The following is a 24,653-nucleotide window of genomic DNA, read 5'->3' as shown; positions in this document are numbered from 1 at the left end:
TAATTGTAAATAGATTTATAAAAAATAGATGAAAACGTTGAGTACCTTTTTCATATACATTTTTAAAGCTAACCGTATCCAAATATTGCCGAAAATAGTGGCATCCGACTACATTTATAAATATACTCTTTATTTCCACATTTGAGTGATTTACATAACTATGACAAAAAATATATTATAACATCACAGAAAGGTAACATATATACAAAATTATGAACTTTTAAATCTTAGTAAATAATTGAAATATAAATATTGAACACATTTACATAATTTGGACTATATGAGCATTGCTTATGATTAAAGATTAATCTCTTCATCTCAATGTAACACGAAACATAGATCATTGCATATTATATCAATGACTATGCTACATATAATTGTGTTGTTTTGAACAAAACAAAACAGACATTCAAACTTTATACATACAATGTTAGCGCAATAGTAATACAGATTTGTTTATAAGGAACGTTGTTAAAGTTGTATATTTCTAGCATTTTTAATATGATGCTAAACATATTCTATCGCTATTCTTAGAAAATGTTTATGAACATTCCTGTTCTGTTAAGATAACAAGCGTCTCCCTATAAGTTTTTGAAACTTGGTTTCACTATCACTTGACAAAATTTCTGAAACTACCTGTGCACCAAAGACATCATATAAGGTTCTGTGCAATTTCCGGCTTTTGAATGAAATGTCACAAGTGCACTTACAAAAACATTAATTAAAAAAATAATTTACTTCTCTTATAATATATTTTATTTGATAATGTAAAATCAGCTGTTAGCGGATGATGTTTGCAACTTACTGGCTGGATCGTCAAAGGTCGAAAACTGTATGAAACCAACATGATTCTGAATCTTGCAGCATGCTTTTTCGGTATTTTGTTTTAAAAATAAAAGTTGAAATGTGAATTATTGACAGGAAATCAGAGCTGAATTTCTAATAATATAACTGCAGTTTAAAAAGGTGATATGATTTAGGTTGGTGTGTATGAAACTGTACTTGCCGAAATCTTAAAACTTGTAAAGAGCCAGGCAGATAATTTACACATAAAAAAAAAACGATTATCACTTAAAATGAATGAAACTATCAGCTTATGTAAACAAACAATATTTCATTTAAGTCATCTTATCACATTAGAGGAAGTTAAGTTATTAGGATGAGTGCATGTCAAAAGTATTACAACAAAATTGCACCTATATATGCGGTAGGTAGTTTACAAAGTCATATTTGTTTGCAATTCATTTCATAGAAAGATAAAGCAGAGTACTTTTTATTGTTTTACACGTATAACGTGTTTTCATCGATTAGAAAAATATTTCTAATCCAATATACTTTAATTTCAGATTTCAAAAGAAAAATGAAAGCTATCATCGTCGTTGTCTGTATCACTGTTGCAGTTCTTCAATCTTTAGAAGGAGTTGTTGTAGCAAAAGACAATCACAAAGCAAAAGATAATGCGGATAATTCGATAGGCAACATGAAAGCTAGATTTCGCAATATTGTTACTGATGATGAGAAACCTGAAGAGAATGACCAAAGTTCATCGAAGTTAGGTTCAAGGGACACGACAGGTGTCCGGATACTCTATCCGTTTCGGATAATTCTTTCGACTCTTGGTGAAGTTTCCAACGCCCTTTCGACACTTGTACACACTCTTGTAACTGTGTTTGATTATTGTCTGAGGATTCCTGCTACAGTTGTGAAAGTACTGCTTTGTGGTTTTATTGACGCGACACTGTACCTCCTGCTGGATATCATTCTGAAGGTAGTTGTGAATCGCGGTCTTATAATTATCATCTGGATTCCATACGAGATTTTCGATTTTATGCTTAACACCATGCCTTTGGAAGATATAATTACTAAATACGTTTCGATAGCATATTTTATTCTTCGTGAAGTTGTTTTAAAGATTACAATTGTGTGTTATTGGTTATCGGTTTTCATAGTTATCACGTCCTTAACTTGTTACATTTTGTACCAAGCAAGAATTATAACTGTGCAGCAGCTGCCAACTGGTCGACAAGCTATCAGTACCATTCTTCGAACAATGACGTTCCACAATCTAAAGCTATGGATGAAAGACATCACGACCATGCAATATACATTTATAATTCTTTTAACATCATTTATATCGTTCCATTCGTTTTATACATTCATCCCTGCGTGCAACTACATTTTGAGAAATCTTGTCTTGAAAACTGTACCCGTTATTTATTGGGTATTGGTTGTGATTGTGACGAGCTACATGCTTTGTAAGATGTGTGTACTACTATACAAGCAAAAGCACTTTGTCTTAAACCCAGTGTCTTTACGTCTCAGTTCTTTATGGAATTTTGTTTGTACAAACAAGGCCATGACGTGGATTTTGCACAGAGTATTTGACCGGCCTGTTTGTCACGTTGTTTACAATGCCATACATGCATGTTTCAAATCTGTAGTTGGACATAAGTCCATACGTAGAACATTGTCTATGGTACAGCAAAATTTTCTTTCCATCAGAAGTAATTTTCTGTACATTTCCATGAAATGAAAGTTTTTGTTCCATGGTTTCCAGCAATCGAGGACAGAATTAATTCGTTAGCCCTTGAAAATGCTCGACGTACGTCCACGAGAAGGACAGATAATACTTCTGATTCATTTGAAGGCATAAGGAAAGAAAACGTTGCTATACATAAAAGATATGATAAAGAAAAGATAGAAGTGTTACATTCTAGGAATCGTCCTAGAATAATAGATAGTAACAATATTAGCAAAAAGAAAACGCCTTTTGAAGCAGGTAATTGGTTCACAAAGGACAGCTGCATGTTTGAAACAAAGTCAGACTTAAAAGATGAAAATACTAAAGGCGAAGAAAAGAGTTTTGACAATGTCACTGATGCTGATGATGACGGTGTGGAAGAATTTCAAGACACACAAGAAACATTTAAAGTAGTTGACACTGAAGAGGTACCGTTTGGAAATATCCAAATTATAATGAGCAGTTTAGATACTGATTTTGACAAGGCAAAGCCAGCTGATAGAAAATTCATGGGTAATGTGTACATACATGACGAAGTCGAAGATAAACCAATCTGGGATGTTAAAGACATCAGAGAATAAAACTGTTTTGTAAAACAAACTGTTTAGTGACACTGTATTCTGACATTCTCTCAACTTTCATACCTATCTGGCTTAAGAACCAGGAACATTTCTGGAATCCGAAAACGTACTTGTCTTACACTATCCATTGATTATAATGCGGACGATTACAAATAAACTTGAAATACACACCAATCCAGCGAGCAGGTATTTACTGCACAAGTGTAACCTCATTGTCATTTCTGTGATTATGAAATGTGTGCACGGAGGGGCTTAGCATTTGAATGTTTGGGGTTGACTGGAAAAAGAAATGATTTTCGCTTTCTAAGAAAGTCAGATTTTTTTTCAGAACTTGATTTTTTTCCACAGTAAACCATATTTTCCAAATAGTTATGCTGTTATACTATTGTTTATTCAATAAAATTTGTAAAAGGTCCTTTTTACAGGCACTAATAGGCACTATAAAGATACACGTTCTGTATTAAGTAATTTGTTTAAGAACACATTAAATAACTATGCAAGTTTCTTAAATTTTTATATAAGGAGCAGTTTAGTTCCCAATTCTGAGCACAGTCAAAATAGTTAAATGTGTGCTATAAATGTCCATGTACGAGTATATGAATTATTTGATTGATACCTAAAAGATAAATGAGCCAAAATGCTCTGAGGTCTGAATTAAATAAATGCATGCCATTGTTTAGGTCAGTGCATTGGGTGAATCAAATAGAATGTACAGAGTGTTATACATATCAGGGTTAAGGGGTTCAAAGCTGGGGTACCAGGGTGGGGAAGACTATGGGAGGGGGAACCACATCTTGCATAATTTTGGTATGTTAAACACTAAATCTTGCATTCTGTTTAGTTTTAAGAGAAAGAAAAGTATGTCATAAGCTGAAATATCACAAGTGTTTTGCATTTGTTTTTACCGAAAGAAAAGTATGTATGAAAATGTCAAAAAAGGACAGTTGCTTTAATAATTTTGAAACCTATTCATGTATTTGATTGGTACTTGATACAAGCCTTTTAGTTCATAACGAAAGTTTACATACTAAGTTCAAAAACACTGCCTTTTATTGTGACAGAATTATACTAAGTTCAAAAACACTGCCTTTTATTGTGACAGAATTATGAACTCCTTTTTACTTAGAAAATGTAGCAAAATTAATGATTTCTTTAAAGACCTCCGAAATCAATGAAAATATTGCATCGAACTTCAAAACAGACTATAAAGATCATAAGGCAAGTTTATGTACAATGTTCCATAATTCTGACATATTTTGACAAAAAAATTATTTCCCTTTTATGCACTCTGAAAATGTCCTAAATGTGCAATACTTTCAATGTAACCTATACATTAGATTGGAACTTCATATAAAAGTGGAATCAGAATGCAATCCTATATAAGTCAGTCCTTTTCCCAGAATAAAATAATGCTGACGTTTCTGTCCTTCATGAACAACGTGCTATAAATGATAAAAATGTAGCAGGTCCGTTACCTTTAATATCATTTAGACTTCAATTGTGTAAGTGACCTGCACGGATGACATTCAAACCAAGTTTATTTTTACATTATTTTGGTTGCATTCTACACTTCCGATGGATAGTTTTTAAAATTTTACTAACCATTATAAAACAGTCATTAAATGCCATGTGGCGGTTGTAAAATGTCTCCCCGTACTTGAATTTAGTGGGTTTTTTTTAAATTTTCTTGGCCTTTGGTATCATAACGTTCATTCCACTCAGGCTGTTGTTGAAGCTTCCCGTCAACTGTGATCATTGAGTTAATTCAATTTCACTATTATAGAATCCTGCTGTGTGCGCGCGTTTGTGTATGCTTATTGTTCGTCTTGTCCTTATGTGTTGGCTTTGAGTGTGTGTGTGTGTGTGTGTGTGTGTGTGTGTGTGTGTGTTGTTCGTTTTGTCCTGATGTGTAAGCTTTGAGTGTGTGTGTGTGTGTGGTGCACGCGTTTGCGTGCTGGGGGGTTCGTTTTGGGGAGGCTGCGCTTTTGGTGCGTGGCATTCCCTGTTTGATATTTTTCTTTGTTTTTAAGTCAATTCTAGGGGGATGAGGAGTTAAAAAATTGCACATTTTCTTTTCTCACATGAACCTGACTCCATTGATTTCGGAAAAAAAACTAACAAAATCTGCCAGAGGACAGCAACGTTTGACCATTCAACAGCTTGTCAAATAAATGGATACAAGTCGAAAAGGGGGCAATGCAATTTAGAGGCACGGAACCCATGCACCGCTCTCTAGACCACCACAGTGAACAAGTCTGCGAAGCCTCGATCCACTCACACCGAGACACCAGCACACACAGAAAAATCCGAACCAAAAACTGCCAAGTCAAAAAGGCAAAATAGAGTTATGGAAACTGTGCAATGTAAGTCATTGAATCACAGCGAACATGTGTATGAAGATTCACATTTGTCACAAGTGGCCACTTGGTTACATAAAAAACTTAACCAAATCGGGGCGCAGATGCACGTGCGAGTCAAATAGCTTTACCTTTTCTTTTTTTCGAACAGTCGGGCTAAAAACTGATAGACATAATATAATGTTAATTGATTTTGGAAAGTCGTCTGCATATGACAAAATTAGTGTCGGTCTGCATTAAAATCAAAAAAAAAAAAAAAAAAAAAAAGTATCCTGGTTTCGACACACTGCATGCTTAGTGTTCAGGCCTTTTACAGTTGGTCACTACGAATTCCTCTTTGACTGTGCCAAGACGGGACAGGTGGGGACTCCTTTACCTCTTAAATCCCACTCTTGGGAAGGACTGGTTTGATATTTGTCACCTGTCCTGCGCCGTAGTGCCCTTAATGGTGGTCCCCTTGGTGCTGTGGCTTTTGTAAAGTCATTGAGTACATATGTTTATGGTTCAATGGATTTTGATTTATGCATCTTTACATGAGCATATTTTGTGTTTTACGATGTGTTCCTGTGGTTACTGTTTCATGCGTTTGGGATTCACCTGGCGGGGAGCAATTTTATTTACACTGTCCTGTCATATAGGAATGGTAGGGCTAAAAGAGTGAAGTCTGGCAGAAGCAAGCTAGTTAAAAACTCCTCAGTAGTGCTTTTGCCACTGACCGTTCCAAGGCGGTGTCCTACTGTGTTCCTTGTATGTTTTTGTGTATGTTTGTTGCTACTTTGTTATTAATGAGTTCTTTTGTGTTAGTGTGTGCACATGTTCAGTTGATGTGTGCGTATATACAGTTGCACATGCACATATTTCCACGTGGAGTGCTGTATATGCGGCTGCATTCTTTGAATGTGGCTGCCCCTGTTGGACTTTTGTCTTTGTTTTGTTTTCGTGTCAACACATTATTTTGAGCAAATCTAAGATAAAAAGACACATGATATTTGATCGACTTTACACTTAGTACATAGTACACTGATAAGTTTATTTTTGCTTAGGCCTGATTGAAGCTCACCTTCCTGGTTCAGTATTTTGTCTGTACATAAGTAAATGATCTATCACAACTTATTGATAACTAAATATACATCAGGTTAACAAAAGTAAATGTAGTATTGACATTATTAAGTTTTTTTTATAAAGTCTTATAATTACTTATAAAATCTCATCATACAAGATTCAATATTACAGTAGATCTACAATCAGAACTGATACAATGTTAAAAAACTCTGTACTATATATGCATGTCAAACCCCGTTAAGTTACATCGAAAGAATCTGAAATTTTATACGTTACGTCAATAATGATGCCATTTTAAGGTTTAGCAGTATATCACAAAACAACAGATATTTTTAGTAAATGAACAGCATCTTGACACACAACTTATCTGTCCAATACATGTTTTACAGTCCTGTCCCACAGAGATGGATACTTAAAATATTCTAAATGAGTTGTCCCCCTTTAAATAAGAATGCCATTTGTAAAGAAATAAATGTAAACAATTGTCAGAAACGATGTTAAACTTTAAACACTCGCACGATGTTGCAAATGCATCAGAACGAAGACATGTAACAACTTTTAAAAAATGGCGAGTTTTTAAAGGCGCTGAACTGTCCAGAACTGTGGCCCCTTCATGCAGTCCCTTTCCGGAATTCAATACATATATCAGTAAATTGACAATGGTTTTGTAGAATAATATAAATGTTTTATACGCTGTTAAATTTTCATGTAAAACAATGCTTTCTTTCTATAATTTGATGACGTTCGAACTTTTTAGTATCCCCGCTGCAGAACTCTTGCATATCTCTCCATATAAAGTTATTAGCGTGAACAGTCTGAATAATACATTATAAAATACAATGTACTGCAATCTACTTTGGTTGCTGTTTTGCGAAATTGTTTGCATTTTGCGTATTGTCAGGCCCCAAAACTGATATTTTCACATAATATTTTGCGTCGTATTTTAAATATTAGCAGATATAAATACTTTGTCCTACATTTCATCGGATTTCACAACAGGAGTTAATCTTTACTGCGCTTCGACACTGCATCTCTGTAACACTGTTTTATTTGTTCAGCAAAATAAATTTGTGAAAGAAAACATTTAACCTCCCCCCCCCCCCCACCCTCCTCCCCTCTGCCAGAACTTACATAAACGATGTCTGCAATATGCATATATTCAGAAACACATGCATCGTCCTTTCCTTGTACATGCGTTTGTTTTCTTATCTTTCCTGATTCAATTGTAAAATGCCCTATAAACAAAAAGAGTATTGACACTGGAACATCTAGCTGTAGACACTGTAAATTGATGGTTCAATTTTTGCTGATATTCGCGATCATCTGTACAGGTGATACACGGAGTACATGTACTCGTGTTTATTAAGCAGCATTGCGGTCTGCTGGAATTCTGGTGACGATATTTGCTATTGGCTATTTGTCTGTAGCTATTTGCCACTAAAATAAGTTCAAGAAATTTACAATGCACGCGTTTGCTACTTGCTGATTGTTATTTGCTAATTCGTATTTGAAAATTGCTATTTATCAATTGTCAATTGTTATTTGCAATTCGTTTGAATTGCATACATTCTCATACCCATAATGTAGACAAAAGCAGTGATTGACAATAAGCAAAAGGAAAATACCAACCGGTAGATAAATCTAGCAATTAACAAATAGCAAATAGCAAAACACTTGTATTGTAACTATCTTAAACTTCTTTTTAAACAAATTTGAAAAATATTTAGATGTAGTAGGTAATGATTTACATAGAAAAGAAATGTCTCGTTTTAGGCTTTGTTCTCATTATCTTGAAATTGAAAGTGGAAGATTTTCTGGAGTTGAAAGAAACTTACGTGTTTGTAAAATGTGTAAACAAAATGTAGAATCAGAATATCATTTTCTGTTATGCTGTCCAATTTATAGAAATCTTCGTCAAAAGTATGGTATTGATCAGTCATTTGCATGTATAAATAAATTTACAAGGACATTATCTTCAAGTAATAATAAAAATATTAGAAATACAGCCAAATATGTATCTTATGCTATGCAATTAAGGAAGGAAAAACTTACAGATATTGCTGCTTCTTAATGATTAATATATATATTTAGAACCTATAATTGTTTTTACTGTATATTTTGTGATATCTTGGCCATCCTTTTTATTTCTGTAAATGGCCAAAGGTATATTGTATATGCCGATATGCCAATAAATCTGAAATCTGAAATCTGAAATCTTTAAACAGCATTTTGGGAAATAGCAAAAACGAAAAACGAAAAATAACAGATGGCATTATGTTACCTGAATACTATGATCAACAAGTCCTAGTTTATAAAAAGATCGAGATCGAAGTTAAGATCATTGATATATTTTAACTTTAAATACGTAAGGCATCTCGTAGGACCTCATTGTACATAAATTGTTGAATATAAATACAGAAAACAGTGGGTTTGTCAGTGATCGTTCAAATGTTTCTAGTTTATCAAAATTTGACATTGATGTTGATAACGATAGTCTGAATGAGGAAGATAAAAACTTTATTTACTTTCAAACAATAGATGCATGTATCTCTGTCAGTGACGTAGTTCACTATTATATCACATCAGATATACCACTTTTGATTTATGAGATAGTCAAAATTGTATGATATTTTCATATAGCAAACGAAATGGAAGGTAGACGGATAAGTCTTTATACGGTAGAATATCATTTATTTGCATATCCTAAAATTTATTAGCAAATATTTCATATTCGTATATTTTAGAAACTTGTAAATATTGCATCTGCTTTGTTTTGAACAATGTAAAACATTTTTAAAAAGGTATTCCTCATTTATAGTTACATGCCCTTCGTTACAATAGGACAAAATTATAATTGGACACAAATTATGCGTCTCTGTGGCACGTCTCCAGATATCAGTCTAACTATTATATTATAACAGGTTCTGCAACGGCTATTAAGTAGACATTGTAATGGTATGTTATCAACTAACTATTTCTCATGCACCTTTACTGCTGGTTTACTTTAAAATAACTTTAATCTATATAGACAATTTGGAGTTATCTATATGCAATTTCTAAGAAATATAAGCAATCTCTTCATTTTGTTAAACAATGACATAAATCTAGGGGCGAGTATTGCTAAGTATTCATTTTATTAAAGTAATGTCATCGCATGTACATGAGCTGGAGAGGCGCCTGGAAGAGGCTGGATACAGTCTTCTGAAGCTTGGAGCAATAATTGGTGAATTTAAGATCAATCCGAATGATGATGAAATTGACACCCCTGAGCAGGCAAGGGCAGCCGTCATTCGCCACATTGACAAAATAAAAGGACAGCAAAATCAAAATAGTGAAACCCTTGTGAGTCTTTGTGGACCAGTTAAAATAGTTAAAAATTTAACTTATAAAATCTATAAAAAATGCCTTGAAAGGACATAGCGAAACCAAGGAATATCCGGTTTGACTGAGTCTGTTCATGAGAGATATTACAATGAGCAACCTAGGTGGAACTTTAGATATATTGAATGACCTTTATGATCCTAAAGAACCAGAAATTATAACAACGACAAAAGATAAAACGTAAAGGTAGATTTCCCGGAAGCACAGAGCCGGAAGCACACTTAATCTGAAGAACTTCTGGCATTGTGTCATAATGTTCTTTGGTTGGGTGGTTTTGATTGTTCCATGGTTTTAGTTTTGTTATATCTTCTGCTCCTTTTGGATCATGGAAACGTTCTTTTAGTTTAATAGAATACCGCTTAATCCTGTGCTTGAGGACTGTTGCACATTTTCTTCACCTACCACGAACAGACTCGATCGATCGTTGTTATGGTGCTTTGTTGCGCTATTTGCTTCGAAAGCATCTCTTTTGCAGATTTCATTAGTATTTAGACAACTTTATATATTAGTTAATCTTTTGTACTGTGTCTGAATTGCATTAATTAAAAATCATTTGGAAGATGAATTAATGTTTAAGTTTAGTTTTCGTTAAAAACGGAAGTGTTGCTAATAGTCTACGAATGTTTCTTCAACGTTTCTTATTGTGCAAAAAGCTGCTCATTTGGCAATATATTTAAATAAATTGAATGTTTCAGGAATTAAAAACTGAAAATCTGTTAAAAGTTTTAAGAGTCGAAAGGGAAAATCAGCTCAGTTGTGTCCAGCTATTTGATAAAGCGATTAAAGAGGTCGAATACCAGAGCAGTTTTATTCAGTGTAGTCTACAATTGCAGTCATCTGATTTTAGAAATGAAATGTTGAAACGTAAAAAGTCTTTGGAACTAGGTAATGTGAAGATACTAATAACAGGTACGTAATGTTTTTCTTTTACGAGGAATCATGCTAAAATTTATACACTGACTGTTTGCTAAATACAAATGATTCCGCCAGTACGGTGTCCTTTTCGGGCCTCCATAAATATCGTTTTAAAACACGCGATATTTATCTCTTCTCTCTAGATACATGTATTGCGAAATTTAACAGTCCTCTCAAAAAGGGAACTATTGTATCTCATACATAGATTAAAGAAAGTCCCAATAAGAATACTCAACATAAAAAATCCTTATGCGATTGCATTATATATATATACACAAGATAATGCAATTATAAAAATACACAAGTAATAAACGGACACAGATATATATGCAGAAGGAACACCGCCTTGAAACGAATTGTGGCAAAAATACAGAATGGCAAGTTTAAACTACTTTTATTTGAGCCAGATTCCAACCTTTAACCACAACTATTAGACCTCTGGTAATCAAAATGTAATTTTAATTAAATGCTGTTGAAATACATTCCTGAGTAACTGAATGAAATTTGTAATTGAGTGCTTTACCAATTACATGTAATTGAAATTCAATTAATTGCAATGCACTTTGGGGTGTAGTGGACAATTACATTTCAATTATATGGCAAAAACAAATTCAGTAAACGAAGGACAGTTTATAGTTTATTGTTTATTTCAGTCTCATCTATTTACATGTTTACAGTATGAAAACATGACATATACATAATAAAACACAAGTAAATGGCCACTCAAATTTGAATTACAAGAGACTATATATATAAAATTTCTACATATCACATATTTCACATAAATCAATTCTCATATATTACAGTAAAAAGCAAGACATGTCTGCTAATCATAACACAAAGATGTGTCCTAAAATTTAATTAAAAAAAGGGTTATAAGACACTGAACCAGATTAGACAGGTGCACTAAATGTGCGCTAGTAAAAAATGGCTTAAAGAATCAAGTATCCCCACCAATCAGATTGGTAGAGAACAGATTAGCAGATATCTCTTACTTAACACTAAAATACTGTAATTATTTAAAAGAATCTACATACAATTTAGTAAAAAAAATTTTATAAATAAATAAAAGCCTATCTATACAGGTACATTAAACTGTGTTTATATTATATAAAGTATTACTTCTTTTTTTAAGTATATCATAACAGGTTTTTGCAACTATTCTTATCAAATTTGGATGTGTGAATAACAGAACCAGTTTATCATTGTCATTTAGACTCCCAAAGTTTACAAATATAGAAGTGACCTTTTCTAATAGAAGTCTTCGTTCAACAGTATAAAGCGGACAGCATAGAATAACATGTATCTCTGATTTTACAGCATTACAACCAAATGGGCACAATCGTTGATTTTCTGTTAAACCTTCGTAACGACCCGTTTCGAGTCTTATGGGTGCAACACCGCACCTGAATCTAGACAATGCAGATCTATGAGAGAAAGGCATAAGCAACTTACAATAAGGTTCTACATTACACTCATTCTTAAAAATTCTGTAGGTTCGTAACTTATTTTGACCAGCACCATTGACACCAGTTAATCTTGAAATGTCAGTAGACCATTTTTCTAAATGAGTATTTAACAAAACAGTAGACATAGTTTCAATTAAGCGTTTTCTTGAGAAAGGTAATTGCAAGAAGTCATTTAACTCTAAACACTTAAATTTTTCTTTAACAATAAATGGCCAGTTCTTACATATTGAGTTACCTTTCTTACAGGACCAGCTAAAGATCTTTTTATTTATACGTGTATTTTCATAACTCAGACAGCGATACCAATGATTACATACTGAAGTCCAGTGATCTATAAGGATTGGCTTCCAACCCATTTCACCATAAACAGCCACATTTGGTGTATATTTTCCTGTTCCAAGGTAGAATCTCATGGCCCGGTGGTGGACTGCATTTATACATGAAAATACCTTAGTTCCCCAAATTGAGGACAAGCAGGCGTAGATGGCGTAGGCAGCATTTAAGTTTTGTCATGACAGGCAACCTTTAGAATTTCATTTGTTTTCTATTTTCTATACCCGAGTACTATTTGTATTGTTGGCAAAATATCAAGGACTGACTAACAGCTTTTTTTGCTCCATTTCATTTGAAAGTTTTAAGGACTAAGTAATGTCTTTGTTAGAAATAACTTAATTCAAATTAGTATATGTGTATAGTACAATGTGAATGTATATCAACTTGAGTGATAACTTTAAAACAAAACAATCTTTGATACATGTTCATGTAAAAACATGCTGGTTTGTTATCCCATCAGGTGTAATAAGTGAATGTAGTTTATTGTATTTGCGATGTATTTTTGACATCATTAATTACAATGCTAAAATTAATATCACTGCAATTTAACTGGATATTTCAAAATTTCAAAATGTGATTGTTATTCAATTGATTATATTTTAAAGTAATTGATTCCAAATTTGCCCATGATATTCCAACATTATAAGACAGTGTAATTACTGCTGGCAAAGCGAATCCCTTGTACAAGAAACAGTAACAAATATACTCATTTAAAACATTACTTGGGGTATCTTGTTTTAAAAAATGTCTACCGGATGTTGTCTTGACAATCTGATAGATTTTAATCACCTTTGCCTGGTAGCAGGTGCAATTTGTATAGTTATACTATTCAATATAAGCTACTGTTTGAAAATGAATTAAGCATTTTGAGCTATTGCAATTCTTATAACGTTTGTTTTAATTATATTAGCACACTGCAATAAAACGCTTAAGCTATCTAATGTGTTCATATAGTTGCACATGTAATTTCAGCGGATAATACAAATGTGGTTCTATGTGACCAAGTAGTCAAGGCACTGACAATGAATCGCTGTTAAGACATTTTAACATTTAAGAAATGTATTCAAAACTTAACGTCTGTTGCAACAACTACATAGAGATTGTTTACACCGATGATGTATCTGGGAAAAAACGTGAAAAGAACATTTACAAATCATCTTTTAACTTTATCCAAATTGTCCATGCCAAAACAATTTTAACTGAATTAAATTTTTACGGCATATTTTTAGGCGAAATATGCGCAGGAAAGAGCAGTATTTTGAACATTCTTATGGGTGGACATTACATGCCTGTTGGGCATGGGCCGTGCACGATGATCCCATGTGAAATACAGCAAAGCAAAGAAAGAAAAGCACTTCTTTGTTATGAAGATACAAGGTATGCTCATAGATTTTTCAATGCATTAAACCAATCACTTTTTAAATAAGAGGACAGTATATAGTGTTTGCCTTTACAGTATAAAATACTAATGATATGATTTCTTTGTTCTGGAAATTACCTTACAGATATTTCACAAGTATTGTGTTTTTGAAATAATTGTTTTACATACCTGTGGTAGCAAGTAACGACATATCCTGCCACACGCTATCAGTATAACAACTTCTTAGTATCAGGTAAGGGAGAGATAATAGTAACTTAAAAGTAAATGATAACGGTTTTAATATAAAGCAATAGGATATATTCTTCTGATTATTTAGCCTATTTACCAAATAAAATACCAAATATTTCCTCATTGTTCGTATAATTTTAGATATTCTACTAGAGAAATAAAATTAGTAACGGACGAGAATGATCCGGTGTGGTCGCAAATTCGGGAATGTGTCGAGACAGGTGAAGATAGACAGCTGCAAGAAGGGAAACAAAGAACATACAAACGGTTGAAAAAAATCGTCGTGTATTGGAATATGCAAATTTTAGATGTAGGAAGGAGTTGTAATGAGTTGTGATGAGTTTGAAATTTAGTTTCAGCTTACTTGTTCAAAGATTGCTTTTTTGTTTGTTTTATAATAAAACAGCTTTCAAAACAAGTATGACCAGTAAATTAAGATTATTGTTTTTTTTCCTAAAACTGCTTAGTAATAACAAAATGATTCCTTATCAGGCTAATGTAATGAAAAATTAAGAGCTTAATGTACCACAACTTAACACTTTCCTTTTACTCGAAGAAATACGCCTTACAATTTCTGCAGACAAGTGCGACTTTAGCATTTTGAGTTAGTGGTGGTGAGATTTAAAGAAAAATCTGACAGTACGTTCCCTATGTAAACATCAAGCAAATATGTCAGATAGTACAATGAGATAGGTTTCTGACCTCATAACCATCCTGTTAAAAATTCGGATTTCACTGTTCTAAGTTTAAAACTATATGGGACTGTGTCATCGTCTACGGTTCAAGCCTATTATTTAATAAAATCTTATAATCAACGAAGGAAACAAGCCGACATTTTTATTAAAATGTGACATAAATCTTCATGTTCTAATTATGTATGCCTGTTATGTTTACCAAAATTGCCGAGCCCAACACACCCACCCCATCTCCCCAACCCATCCCACTGTTTCTTATGGTATATTTCATTTATTTTTCTGGTAGCGAAAATGCACACTCGCATCTCTTAATGAAATTCTACAACAAACCAAAATTAAAGGCATTTACTAGTATTCGAAAGAAGCACACAAATCCTTAAGGATAAAAAATTTCACCGACTTTCTTTATCATGATAGGATGTGCATCAAACTAGAAGAAAATGCGTGCATGAAGATTATTCTTCGACAGACATTGACAAGGTAAGATTTGTTTTATTTGATCAAAATGTGAATAATAATCAGAAACTCATCCTGAAAGATTGTGCATATTGCTGGTTTACATATAGCAGTATTTACCTTTTAAATTTAGCGAATACAGTCTTATGATCTGTAGCATTGATTTTAGTTGACGATACGAGTAAAATGCCGGAAGAAACCCTTCTTGAAAACAGGTAGCGTTAATTTTTTAAGTTAGAAAAAATGATAAGAAGCTCATTAATTGATTTCTAAGTCCTCCAAATTACTAGAATTAATTAACACCCGTGAATTTTGTTTATCTTCTTAAATTAATACATTATTTTTGAGGTAACTGCTATACATGTGATCACAAAAAAAACCACAACTCTCGTCAAAGATAGGTATTAATCTGGTACTTATTAGCTTTACTTTTGGTAAACGGTCAAAGGGAGATCAGAGCTGAGAAAAATGAAAACTGTTTAAAAAAAAAAAAAAAAAAAATACTGGCCTGTTTGCACAATTTAGACAAATAGGATATATCAATTCCATTATAATTTCCCTTTGATTTTCCACTGATGCATGATGGTTTATTGGAAAATAGCTTTTGAGAACTCGATTATAAAGTCGAGTATCTCACTTGGTATTAATCAATTCAGGTTGAAACAAAATTCTGAAGTTATGACCAGTCAGTAAAGGTGTCACTACCATGATATCATGTAGGATATGTCACAAAGTACACATGTATGAGTCTTTGAATACAGATTCAGAAATTACCTGTTCTCACGGTATTTTGCAGGTAATAAATGGTATAACATTTGTTGATGCACCAGGGATCCATGATACTGAACAGACGTTCTCCAATATACATGAGTACATTGACGACTGCGATGCATTCTTATTCATCATAAATACTTCTCAACATGCTGGCATTGACAGAGACAGAGTAAGCCATTTTGATGAGACATAAGGCTGTTATATAAAGATTTTATTTTCACATAGATAGGTTAAGATGACCCACAGTGTTAACATGTGCAAGTATGCTTTCTACTTTGTTATACAAAAATGTTCTTCTGTTGGTACTGATATAAAATCGAACATGCTAATAGTTGAAACCAGTAGCGTCTTAAAATAAATCGAGAACACATGAAAACAATGATTTGTAAGTAGAATATAATTTTAACGGGGAATATATCACATGTTCTATCTGCAAAGATCTATTACTACGGTTTGACACTGTTAAATGAATTTTAAAGTCTTGTTTAAATATACAGAAATTTCTGATATGTTACAGCTGATTCGACTGATGAATGACGTGCAAAACAGTTTTCAGAAGAAAAATGGTATATTTACACCCAGGTGTGCCCTGTTTGTTTGTAACAAATGGGACTATGTAGACGACAATATAAAAATAAGTTTAAGGAAAGAAATACTGACCAAACTTCAAAACTGGTGGCCACGTGTAACTGAACAACAAACAGTTACTTTCAGCGGATCCGAGCAGGTGTGTGAAAGTTAATTCAGTTTTTGGAATATTGATATTTCTTGGTGTACTAAAGATTTTTCATTTTTATGGTGCACTATTGTGTTGTTGTGATTTTACTCTATATTTTTGGAACTACTTCTTTGATATGTCTTGATATCATGTATGCTTTTTTGTATTTGCTGTAAACACTTTTGTGTACTTAGTTGTTTGTAGATAAATGATAATATTTTTTTTTTTTTGCTATAGTTATTTTTTTTGTTTCGTTGCTTTTTACTGTTATCATCTGGTCTTTAATTGAAGGCAATAAAATCTATACAGCTGAGATACTACACTAAGGAATATGTTTCTTTTTTCGACCGACTTTGTGCTTTCGTGGAAACTGCGGCACGCCTAAAGACAGAAGTGCACTGCTGGTAAGCTAATCTATTGTATAAAAAAAGTATGATATACCCCGGCACGTATCGTATTCCTATACACGATTGGATATAAGGCGCATAAAATCAAGTGTCTCTACTGATAATGTGTTATGTTCGCTGGTTTGCTTTGGGTTCAGCTCCGTTTTTCAACTTTTCAATAGTATTTCACTTAATATGTAATGGCGGGCAGTTAACCTAACCATTTTTAAGGATGCTATGTTTAACTTATGTAACTGCCAACTTCCTCACATGAATCAGAAGTGGATGGTACAATGTACTTTATCAATCATCACGGAGAAATGAGTTTCGACTGGGGATTGAAATCACGACCCCTCGATCTGTAGATCTGCGCTGTCCCTATTAAGCTAAATAAGCTTATAAGACAGTTTCAGAAAAATCACTAAAATGGTTTTATATATTCGGTGAATTGTCAGATACTTAAGAATACATATTCAACCATCGAGGGGCCTCCGTGACTGGATGGGTGAGTTAGCTGACTTTGAAACACTTGCTTATTTCCAGTGTTGGTTCGGACCCAGTCCAGCTGACTTTCGGAAAGTCGCCCCCTTCCCCCGCTTCTAAAAAAACCCTCCGTGATCTAACTGGTCATTTTAGTGTTAGTTGAATTTTCAGGTGGCTTTCTACATTCACCGATAAAGTTCTTGCTATCATTTGCAACGTACAGGCCATCGTACATAGATACAAGGCAAACAAAGAGAAAGTTATTGCACAAATTCAGAATGATATTGGCGTGGTCGTACAACTGCAAGAAAAAATAGGTGACATAGATACAAAATTGACTGAAACACTGAATGGAAACATTAAGAAGATACAAAAGCATCTACAAAATGATCTAAGAGAAAACAAAGTCAAGTTAGCGGTTTGGCATATAAACGATATTCCAAGACAGACAGGCACTGGGAATTGGCACAAGCTAAATTGCAAGATAAATGAAGCCATAGGATTGAGAATAGAGAACCATATCATGACAAATTCTCATATCGAATCAGTGAGAAAACAGTGTAGTAATGACGTTGATGAATGCTTGAACTATGTTATTACGCTTTATGCAGAATTAGAGAGAAAGCTCACATTTAAACGGCAAATACGCGATGACAAACTACAAGATTTAGTAGAACTTATGTCCGATTCGACCGCTGGACTTTCCTGGGAAGAGGTAGCTGGAATAATAGTAGCTGTAGTTTTTCCATTGGCACCTATTCTGGTTCTTCTGATAGAAGCAATAGACTCCGTCAGAAAAACTCAAATGCTAAACGATGAGAAGCTTTTCCAGGATGATTGTTACTTTTACATGAAACGACAAACGGAAATCCTTGTTGAGAACATTTTGTCATCCAGATTGCAGCAGGTGTCTGCGACTCTTCTTGACGGCCAGATTAAAAACTCTAGATTTGTTTTAAAATATTTTCATACATGCCTCAGTATTCAGGTGCAGATGCTTCAGGAGCTCATGAAGGAAATATCAAACAGTAAACTCGAAGTCAAGAGAAAAGCTCAATTAAATCAATTTTCTGAGGAAATCCAAAGGTTTCTAATAGGTAAAGTTTTACGTCCTGAAATTGACCAAAACTTGATCTCGTGTGATACTTGCCCAAAAAATTACCTTGGTGGAGGGACTTTTGGAAAGGTCTACAAAGGGACACTCCGTGGCAACATAGACGACAAAAATGTAGCAGTTAAAGTTATACGCTGGCCGCGAGCAAGGGGAAAGTGCCCGGATGATACTTTCATATACAGAGAATGTTTTGTTTTAAGGTATATCTTTAAAAACCTTGGTCATTGTATCGAAATCGTCATGTTTTATATACTGATATAAATGATTTATAACAAAAATATTTCAAGACATTTTACATGTGGTTCTGGGACGATCCTAGTATGAAAAGAATTGGAACCACTGCCTTACACTTGCATGATCGTAAGAGGCGACTAATAGGGTCTTAACACTTGGTTTTGCTGGTAACTCTGTGATTCCAGCAGGTATGCAAATTTTGATTCCATACCTCATGTTTTTATTTCGATGTAAATGAGATGTGAAACCAAAATTTGTAGTCCTGTTTGGCGCCATATAACATATACTGTGTTGGTGCGCCGTAAAACCCAAATAAATAAATAAATTTTACGACGTAGATTAGGTACTAGATTTCTTTATTAGTATAAACTGTAGGAATAACTTCTCACGGCCGATGCTGAGTCGTTTTAAAACTGTATTCCAGAATGTTGTCTGTCAAGCCAGATCATTTGAGGAAAAACGTTGTTGAGTTCTATGGTGAATTTGCTGACGTGAGCTCGTCCGTTTATACACTTCATCTAGTCATGGAGCTCTGCGATGGCAGCTTAGACTCGCTTATACAGGTAATAGTTCCATCTGTGGCTTACGATCGTTACAAAATATTTCAATTTTTATTCCGAAAAATATATCTGTCATAATGACTTTAACACAAAGAATGCTATTTTTATTCTTGTTTCCAGAGAGGCAAACTGAATATGCCCTGGTGTGAAGAAAATGGCATTGATTTTCCTGGCAGAGACCAAACCAGAGAGGAAACCGTTGGCTACATTATTCATCTTGCAGAACAGGCGGCCAGAGGAATTCAATTCCTTCACGATAACAACGTTGTTCACAGAGATATAAAACCTCATAATTTCTTGGTGATATGTTTGTTATATTTTTTTAAAATTTTATTTTTATTTGTGTGTGTGTGTGGGTGGGTGGGGGGGGGGGGGGTGAATATGAAGTCCATTTGGTTTATAAAAGATTCCTGCTTAAGATGGTACTAGGGGGCGTGAAGGTATTAAGGACCGTGAATGTACTTGGTTGCGTTCTTTCTTCAAAATAAATTATTTTAAAGATTACATTATTGCTATACGCTGACTTTCAAAAATATTATGGGCTACAAACCGTTCAAAGATGTTATAAACGCATTACCTATCATGAAATAATATTGATAATGATAATGATAATGATAATAATGATATAGTCTGATAAAACTAGGTCGTGTTGTTTCAATTATTGTACTTCTGCGAACGCTGATTTAACGCATGAAATACCTATATGTTGCTGAATATAAAGTACGTGTTTATACTAATTAATGTATTTCAATTTTGTTGAAAACTCGAGTCTCATTTGAATCAGTCCCGAGTCCACTTACTTGAAAAAACAGTACTAATATCAAATTGGAATGTGCGTGTATGGGCTCAAATGAGATAAGAGATCCCCGGACAGCAAACAAATTGATTTAAAATATCACAGGGCGTTAAAAGCTGTCAGAAATTGTGATAATTTTGACTTTTTTCGTATTTCCTCGACAGATCAAGCATATGGATGGAGAGACACGAGTAAAAATCTGCGACTTTGGGATGTCACGTGACCAGAACCTCATCAAAACTAGGAATTGCGTTGGCACAGTTTGCTATAACGCACCCGAAGTGTTCACTGGGGACATTAACACATTTGCGAGTGATATGTACAGTTTTGGTCTTGTAGTTTGGGAACTTTGGTATGGTAAAACCCTAACACCAGCTGACCTAAGTAATCCAAGCAGAAAAGCGCCACAATTCAGGGACATTCAGCCTCCAGTTTCACTGAAGAAACTTGTATTAGCAATGTGGAAAAAGAACCAAGAAGAACGACCAGATGCGGCAACTGCAGTCTGTCAACTCAAGGAGCTGAGGCGATGTTACAACGTATTCTCTCATACCCCAACACCGTAAAACACCACAACAGTTAACATTCAGTTTACTTAAGAAACTGTAAGGTTCTGTCATTGATGGAATATTTTAGGATTTCAGTTAAAATCAAGGTTCTGAAAATTTTACTACAAATACATTTCCTTCTTTGTCATATCATTCATGTTAAAGATAGGAAATGTTTTGTCAAATTAAAATATTATGCTTTATATTAACTTATGTCATGTTATTGATATAGCAGAGCTTAAGTTTCTTGAAATGAACCATTTTATTACAATGTACGAGTTAAGTCCTACAGTATAGGTCTTATATATATATCTGTCACATCCTGTCATTAGTTTTCACGATCTGTCAATTTTTATCACCACTTTCCATTACATACCTGGTTGTTGTATTCAAGTAAAAAAATATACAATTAATTTCACGTAAGTAGCAGTGCCTGAAACTGTTTATTTTAGCTCAATCTGAAGTCTAATCAGTCATAATTCAGACCTTATTTTGTACATGGGAGATAACTCCTAAGGCTAATCACATTTTGTATTCTTCTTCTTCAGATAATGAGACCTAACTGGGAATTGCTGAGAAAGTAAAATGGAAATAATAAAACTTTTAGAAAGATATTTTAAGATATAAAAAGATATCTAACCGAAAGTCAGACTGACTTAGTTCACGAAATAATTTCTTCTGTTTCTGAATCCTGCAGTAATTAAGTTTCTAGCATTTGATTTAGTTCCTTCATGATCGGTAAAGAATACTTTTAGGTTAATTTCTACATTATTTCTCTTAAGAAACAATTGAGATTTTAGTACTAACCGGAAGTTCCAAATGTAACAAGACATTAACGAGGTTAATACGTCATATATTTGTAACTTTGAAACTTGGAAAAACACATATATACAGTAACTGTTAAATGATGAAATTTAAAAAAAAATGTAACAATCTACCTTTAACATTCATACGTTCAGTTACAAAACTGGATCGGTAAACAGTTTATGAAAAAACACGTAGCAAAAATAATGTCAGTTAATTTTAGGGGTCTCCATGACCGGACTGTTAAGGCTGATAACTTCAAACTACTAGCTTCTCACGAGTGTAGATTCGAGTTTTACTTGGGGCGCAGAATTCGTCATGTAAGGGAGCTATCCAGCTGGCTTAAGGAACGTCGGTGGTTCTATCCAGGTCCCCGCACATGCCAGAGACCATGACCAGAGGGGTCTTCCTTTACTATAAAAAAGATGGAACGTCGCCATTGGGAGGAGTAAATGTTGTCAGTGTGAATCTAAACCCAAGAAAATATCTTTACGTACATCTTAAAAGTTCAAGTTAAAGTGCAAGTGCTTAAAAGGGAATGCTTTTGGTAGGCAAGAAATTATATTGAAGTCTTGGAATCTGCAATTTCTGCGAGTATTGTCGCATCTTAGTTGAGCGTCACTCTACCATAAATAAATATACTTTTTCATTTTCATAACGCCAGAGAATGCAGAAATTGCATAATGAGCATACATAATCAAACTAAAATTGTTGATTATTAGTACGATTCCACTACCTTAAAGATGATGATTAGGTTACTAGATTTTACACATATTATTGTTCTTTATACTATTTTACAGAATAATAAAATAATAAAACAAAAATATCATTGGTTTTAAATATACGAAACATTTCATACTCGTGTGACTTACCAATGTGTGTTCATGGTGGCTTTTTAATGTAGTTTGTTTTCAAAATTTTTTCACGTGTCACGCTGTACATGGTAAAAGGTACCAACTATTGATGAAGATAGACCATTTCCTGATCATAGTTTTCTCAATTGCTATTTCTTTTTCTTGACATATTCTGTAATTGACATAAAAACTGACCAAAAAAAAGGAACCCTATGTCTATTTTTCATTTAAAAAATAAATATTTCATCAAATAAATCGGACATTTACGTTATTACTTTGCAAACCCTATTGCAAAATGCCAAAACTTAAATATTCTAGATTGAAAAGAATAGATATTCCCTTTGCTGTAAAAGTTACTTAATCTGTTCAACAACATTTGTACATGATTACAATCCTATACTTTCAGTTGCATGTTACAAAAGTCACACAAGTTTGTTGTAGACAACTTCACTTTGAACAAATACTTATTAGTTGGGGCTATTCGCATTAAAATTTATACTGGTATAGCTTCTAATTTTTGTGCCATATGTTGCTTTAAAAATGTGTCCATAAACTATATTCCATTTTACGTTAACATTGTTTTCAAGAATATTTCCCAATTTCTTTTCAGATTGTATTTTAGCTATATTTTTAGATTTACCTTTAGCTGCTTGATGCATAGTGGTTTGTTAGTGGTTTACCTCTCTGAGCCTTTTTAGTAGGTTGTCTAATGTTTCTGTTTTAAGTGACTCTTTTAGGTCTGGCTTAATGATAGTAATCATTTCATAACATTTTAGGAATTCATTATTTCCCAGACTATAAAACCACTTGAGCTGTCCAAACGAATAAAATCATTTTTCCCCATAAAGAAAAACAGCTCAATATATCTTATCTATTTTTCATGTCATTCTTTATAATAAAACAAAGCACTCCCATATTCCGTATGTTTGAATTATTCCAGCTTTTCTGTTTTTCGCTTATATCAATATATTTGTCCTTTTTAATTTTATGCCGTGCAATAAGAACATCTACTTTTTTGTTTTTACTAGATCTATGTTTTGATATATTTATCATTGAAATTACTAAGATATTAACACATGCTTTCGATACGTCATAAGTTCATAACGTATTCTTTGTGTATGTTAAATACTTATCATTATTTTTTTGTGTACTGTACTAGTATATCAAGAAACAGTCCTAATACAGGGATAAAACTCATTCTTTGTGCAATATGTATCATTTTAGAAACAATAATAAATTGCTTGAAAAAGACTTTTCTTCTGTGTATTCTTACTTCATCTTTGATATATTCTTACTTAAGAAATAATATATCTCATTTTGTGATTGGTCCCTGAAAAAAAATCATTGTTTAGAGTGCAGATGCGAATGCAGCCCGAATAATATAATAATACGCATCTGAACGACAAACAAGTTCAAGTTCAAATAACTGAATGAGATAGACTATTTCGATTCTAACACCTTACCAAGAATTTTAAAGTACATGTTTGACGGCATCAATTAAATAGTTGGTTTCTTTTCCAGCGCGCCGCTTTGCAGTTTGACACTATGACATAATAATAGTGGCGTCAGTTAAATGAATTATTAAAGGAATGAATGTCATATTTTTAGCTCACCTGTCACGTAGTGACAGGGTGAGCTTTTGTGATCGCCCTTCGTCCGTCCGTCCGTCCACAATTTCTTGTGAACACGATAGGGACCACATTTTGCAAGCAATTTTGATCAAACTTGTAAAAAAAATTGTATTGACATGATATCTCGGTTCTTTTCGAAAACTGGCCAGATCCCGTCAAGGGTTCTAGAGTTATTGCCCTTTAAAGGGCCAGAATTTGCTATTGTCTGTGCATCAACAATTTCTTGTCTGCACGATAGTGGTTTCATTTATGATTTTATTTTAACCAAACTTGCACACAACTTGTATCACTATAACATCTCGGTTCCTTTCTTGAACTGGCCAGATCCAATTATGGGTTACAGAGTTATGGGTTCTGAAAGGGCCAGAATTA

General features: G+C 33.6%; 2 protein-coding genes across 3 annotated transcripts; both read left to right on the top strand.

Moving 5' to 3' along the window:
- Positions 1-1,139: 1,139 nt before the first annotated feature.
- On the top strand, positions 1,140-3,830 carry LOC123523665 (uncharacterized). Of its 2 annotated transcripts, none has more exons than XM_045301319.2 (2): positions 1,140-1,207; positions 1,347-3,830. In XM_045301319.2, the coding sequence occupies exons 1-2, from the start codon at positions 1,168-1,170 to the stop codon at positions 2,531-2,533; spliced, it is 1,227 nt and encodes a 408-aa protein (XP_045157254.2). In that variant the 5' UTR covers positions 1,140-1,167; the 3' UTR covers positions 2,534-3,830. Both variants share the same exon structure in this region, with proteins under 2 accessions (XP_045157254.2, XP_045157255.2).
- A 5,241-nt stretch (positions 3,831-9,071) lies between these two features.
- On the top strand, positions 9,072-23,901 carry LOC123525453 (uncharacterized). The gene is made up of 13 exons (XM_045304506.2): positions 9,072-9,199; positions 9,664-9,863; positions 10,598-10,811; positions 13,849-13,996; positions 14,370-14,538; positions 15,341-15,403; positions 16,176-16,322; positions 16,671-16,880; positions 17,163-17,275; positions 17,912-19,054; positions 19,513-19,651; positions 19,769-19,948; positions 20,609-23,901. The coding sequence occupies exons 2-13, from the start codon at positions 9,666-9,668 to the stop codon at positions 21,008-21,010; spliced, it is 3,126 nt and encodes a 1,041-aa protein (XP_045160441.1). The 5' UTR covers positions 9,072-9,199; positions 9,664-9,665; the 3' UTR covers positions 21,011-23,901.
- Positions 23,902-24,653: the final 752 nt, after the last annotated feature.

The sequence above is a fragment of the Mercenaria mercenaria genome, chromosome 3 (genome assembly GCF_021730395.1).
Source record: "Mercenaria mercenaria strain notata chromosome 3, MADL_Memer_1, whole genome shotgun sequence".
In the NCBI taxonomy this organism is placed as follows: domain Eukaryota; kingdom Metazoa; phylum Mollusca; class Bivalvia; order Venerida; family Veneridae; genus Mercenaria; species Mercenaria mercenaria.
This window is presented reverse-complemented; position numbering and strand designations above follow the sequence as displayed.

Coding starts and splice junctions, on each gene's coding strand:
- LOC123523665 (XM_045301319.2), top strand. CDS start 1,168: ATGTCAAAAGTATTACAACAAAATTGCACCTATATATGCG. Junction 1,208..1,346: donor AAATTGCACCTATATATGCG/GTAGGTAGTTTA, acceptor CTTTAATTTCAG/ATTTCAAAAGAAAAATGAAA.
- LOC123525453 (XM_045304506.2), top strand. CDS start 9,666: ATGTCATCGCATGTACATGAGCTGGAGAGGCGCCTGGAAGAGGCTGGA. Junction 9,864..10,597: donor ATCAAAATAGTGAAACCCTT/GTGAGTCTTTGT, acceptor TGAATGTTTCAG/GAATTAAAAACTGAAAATCT. Junction 19,949..20,608: donor TAAAACCTCATAATTTCTTG/GTGATATGTTTG, acceptor TTTCCTCGACAG/ATCAAGCATATGGATGGAGA.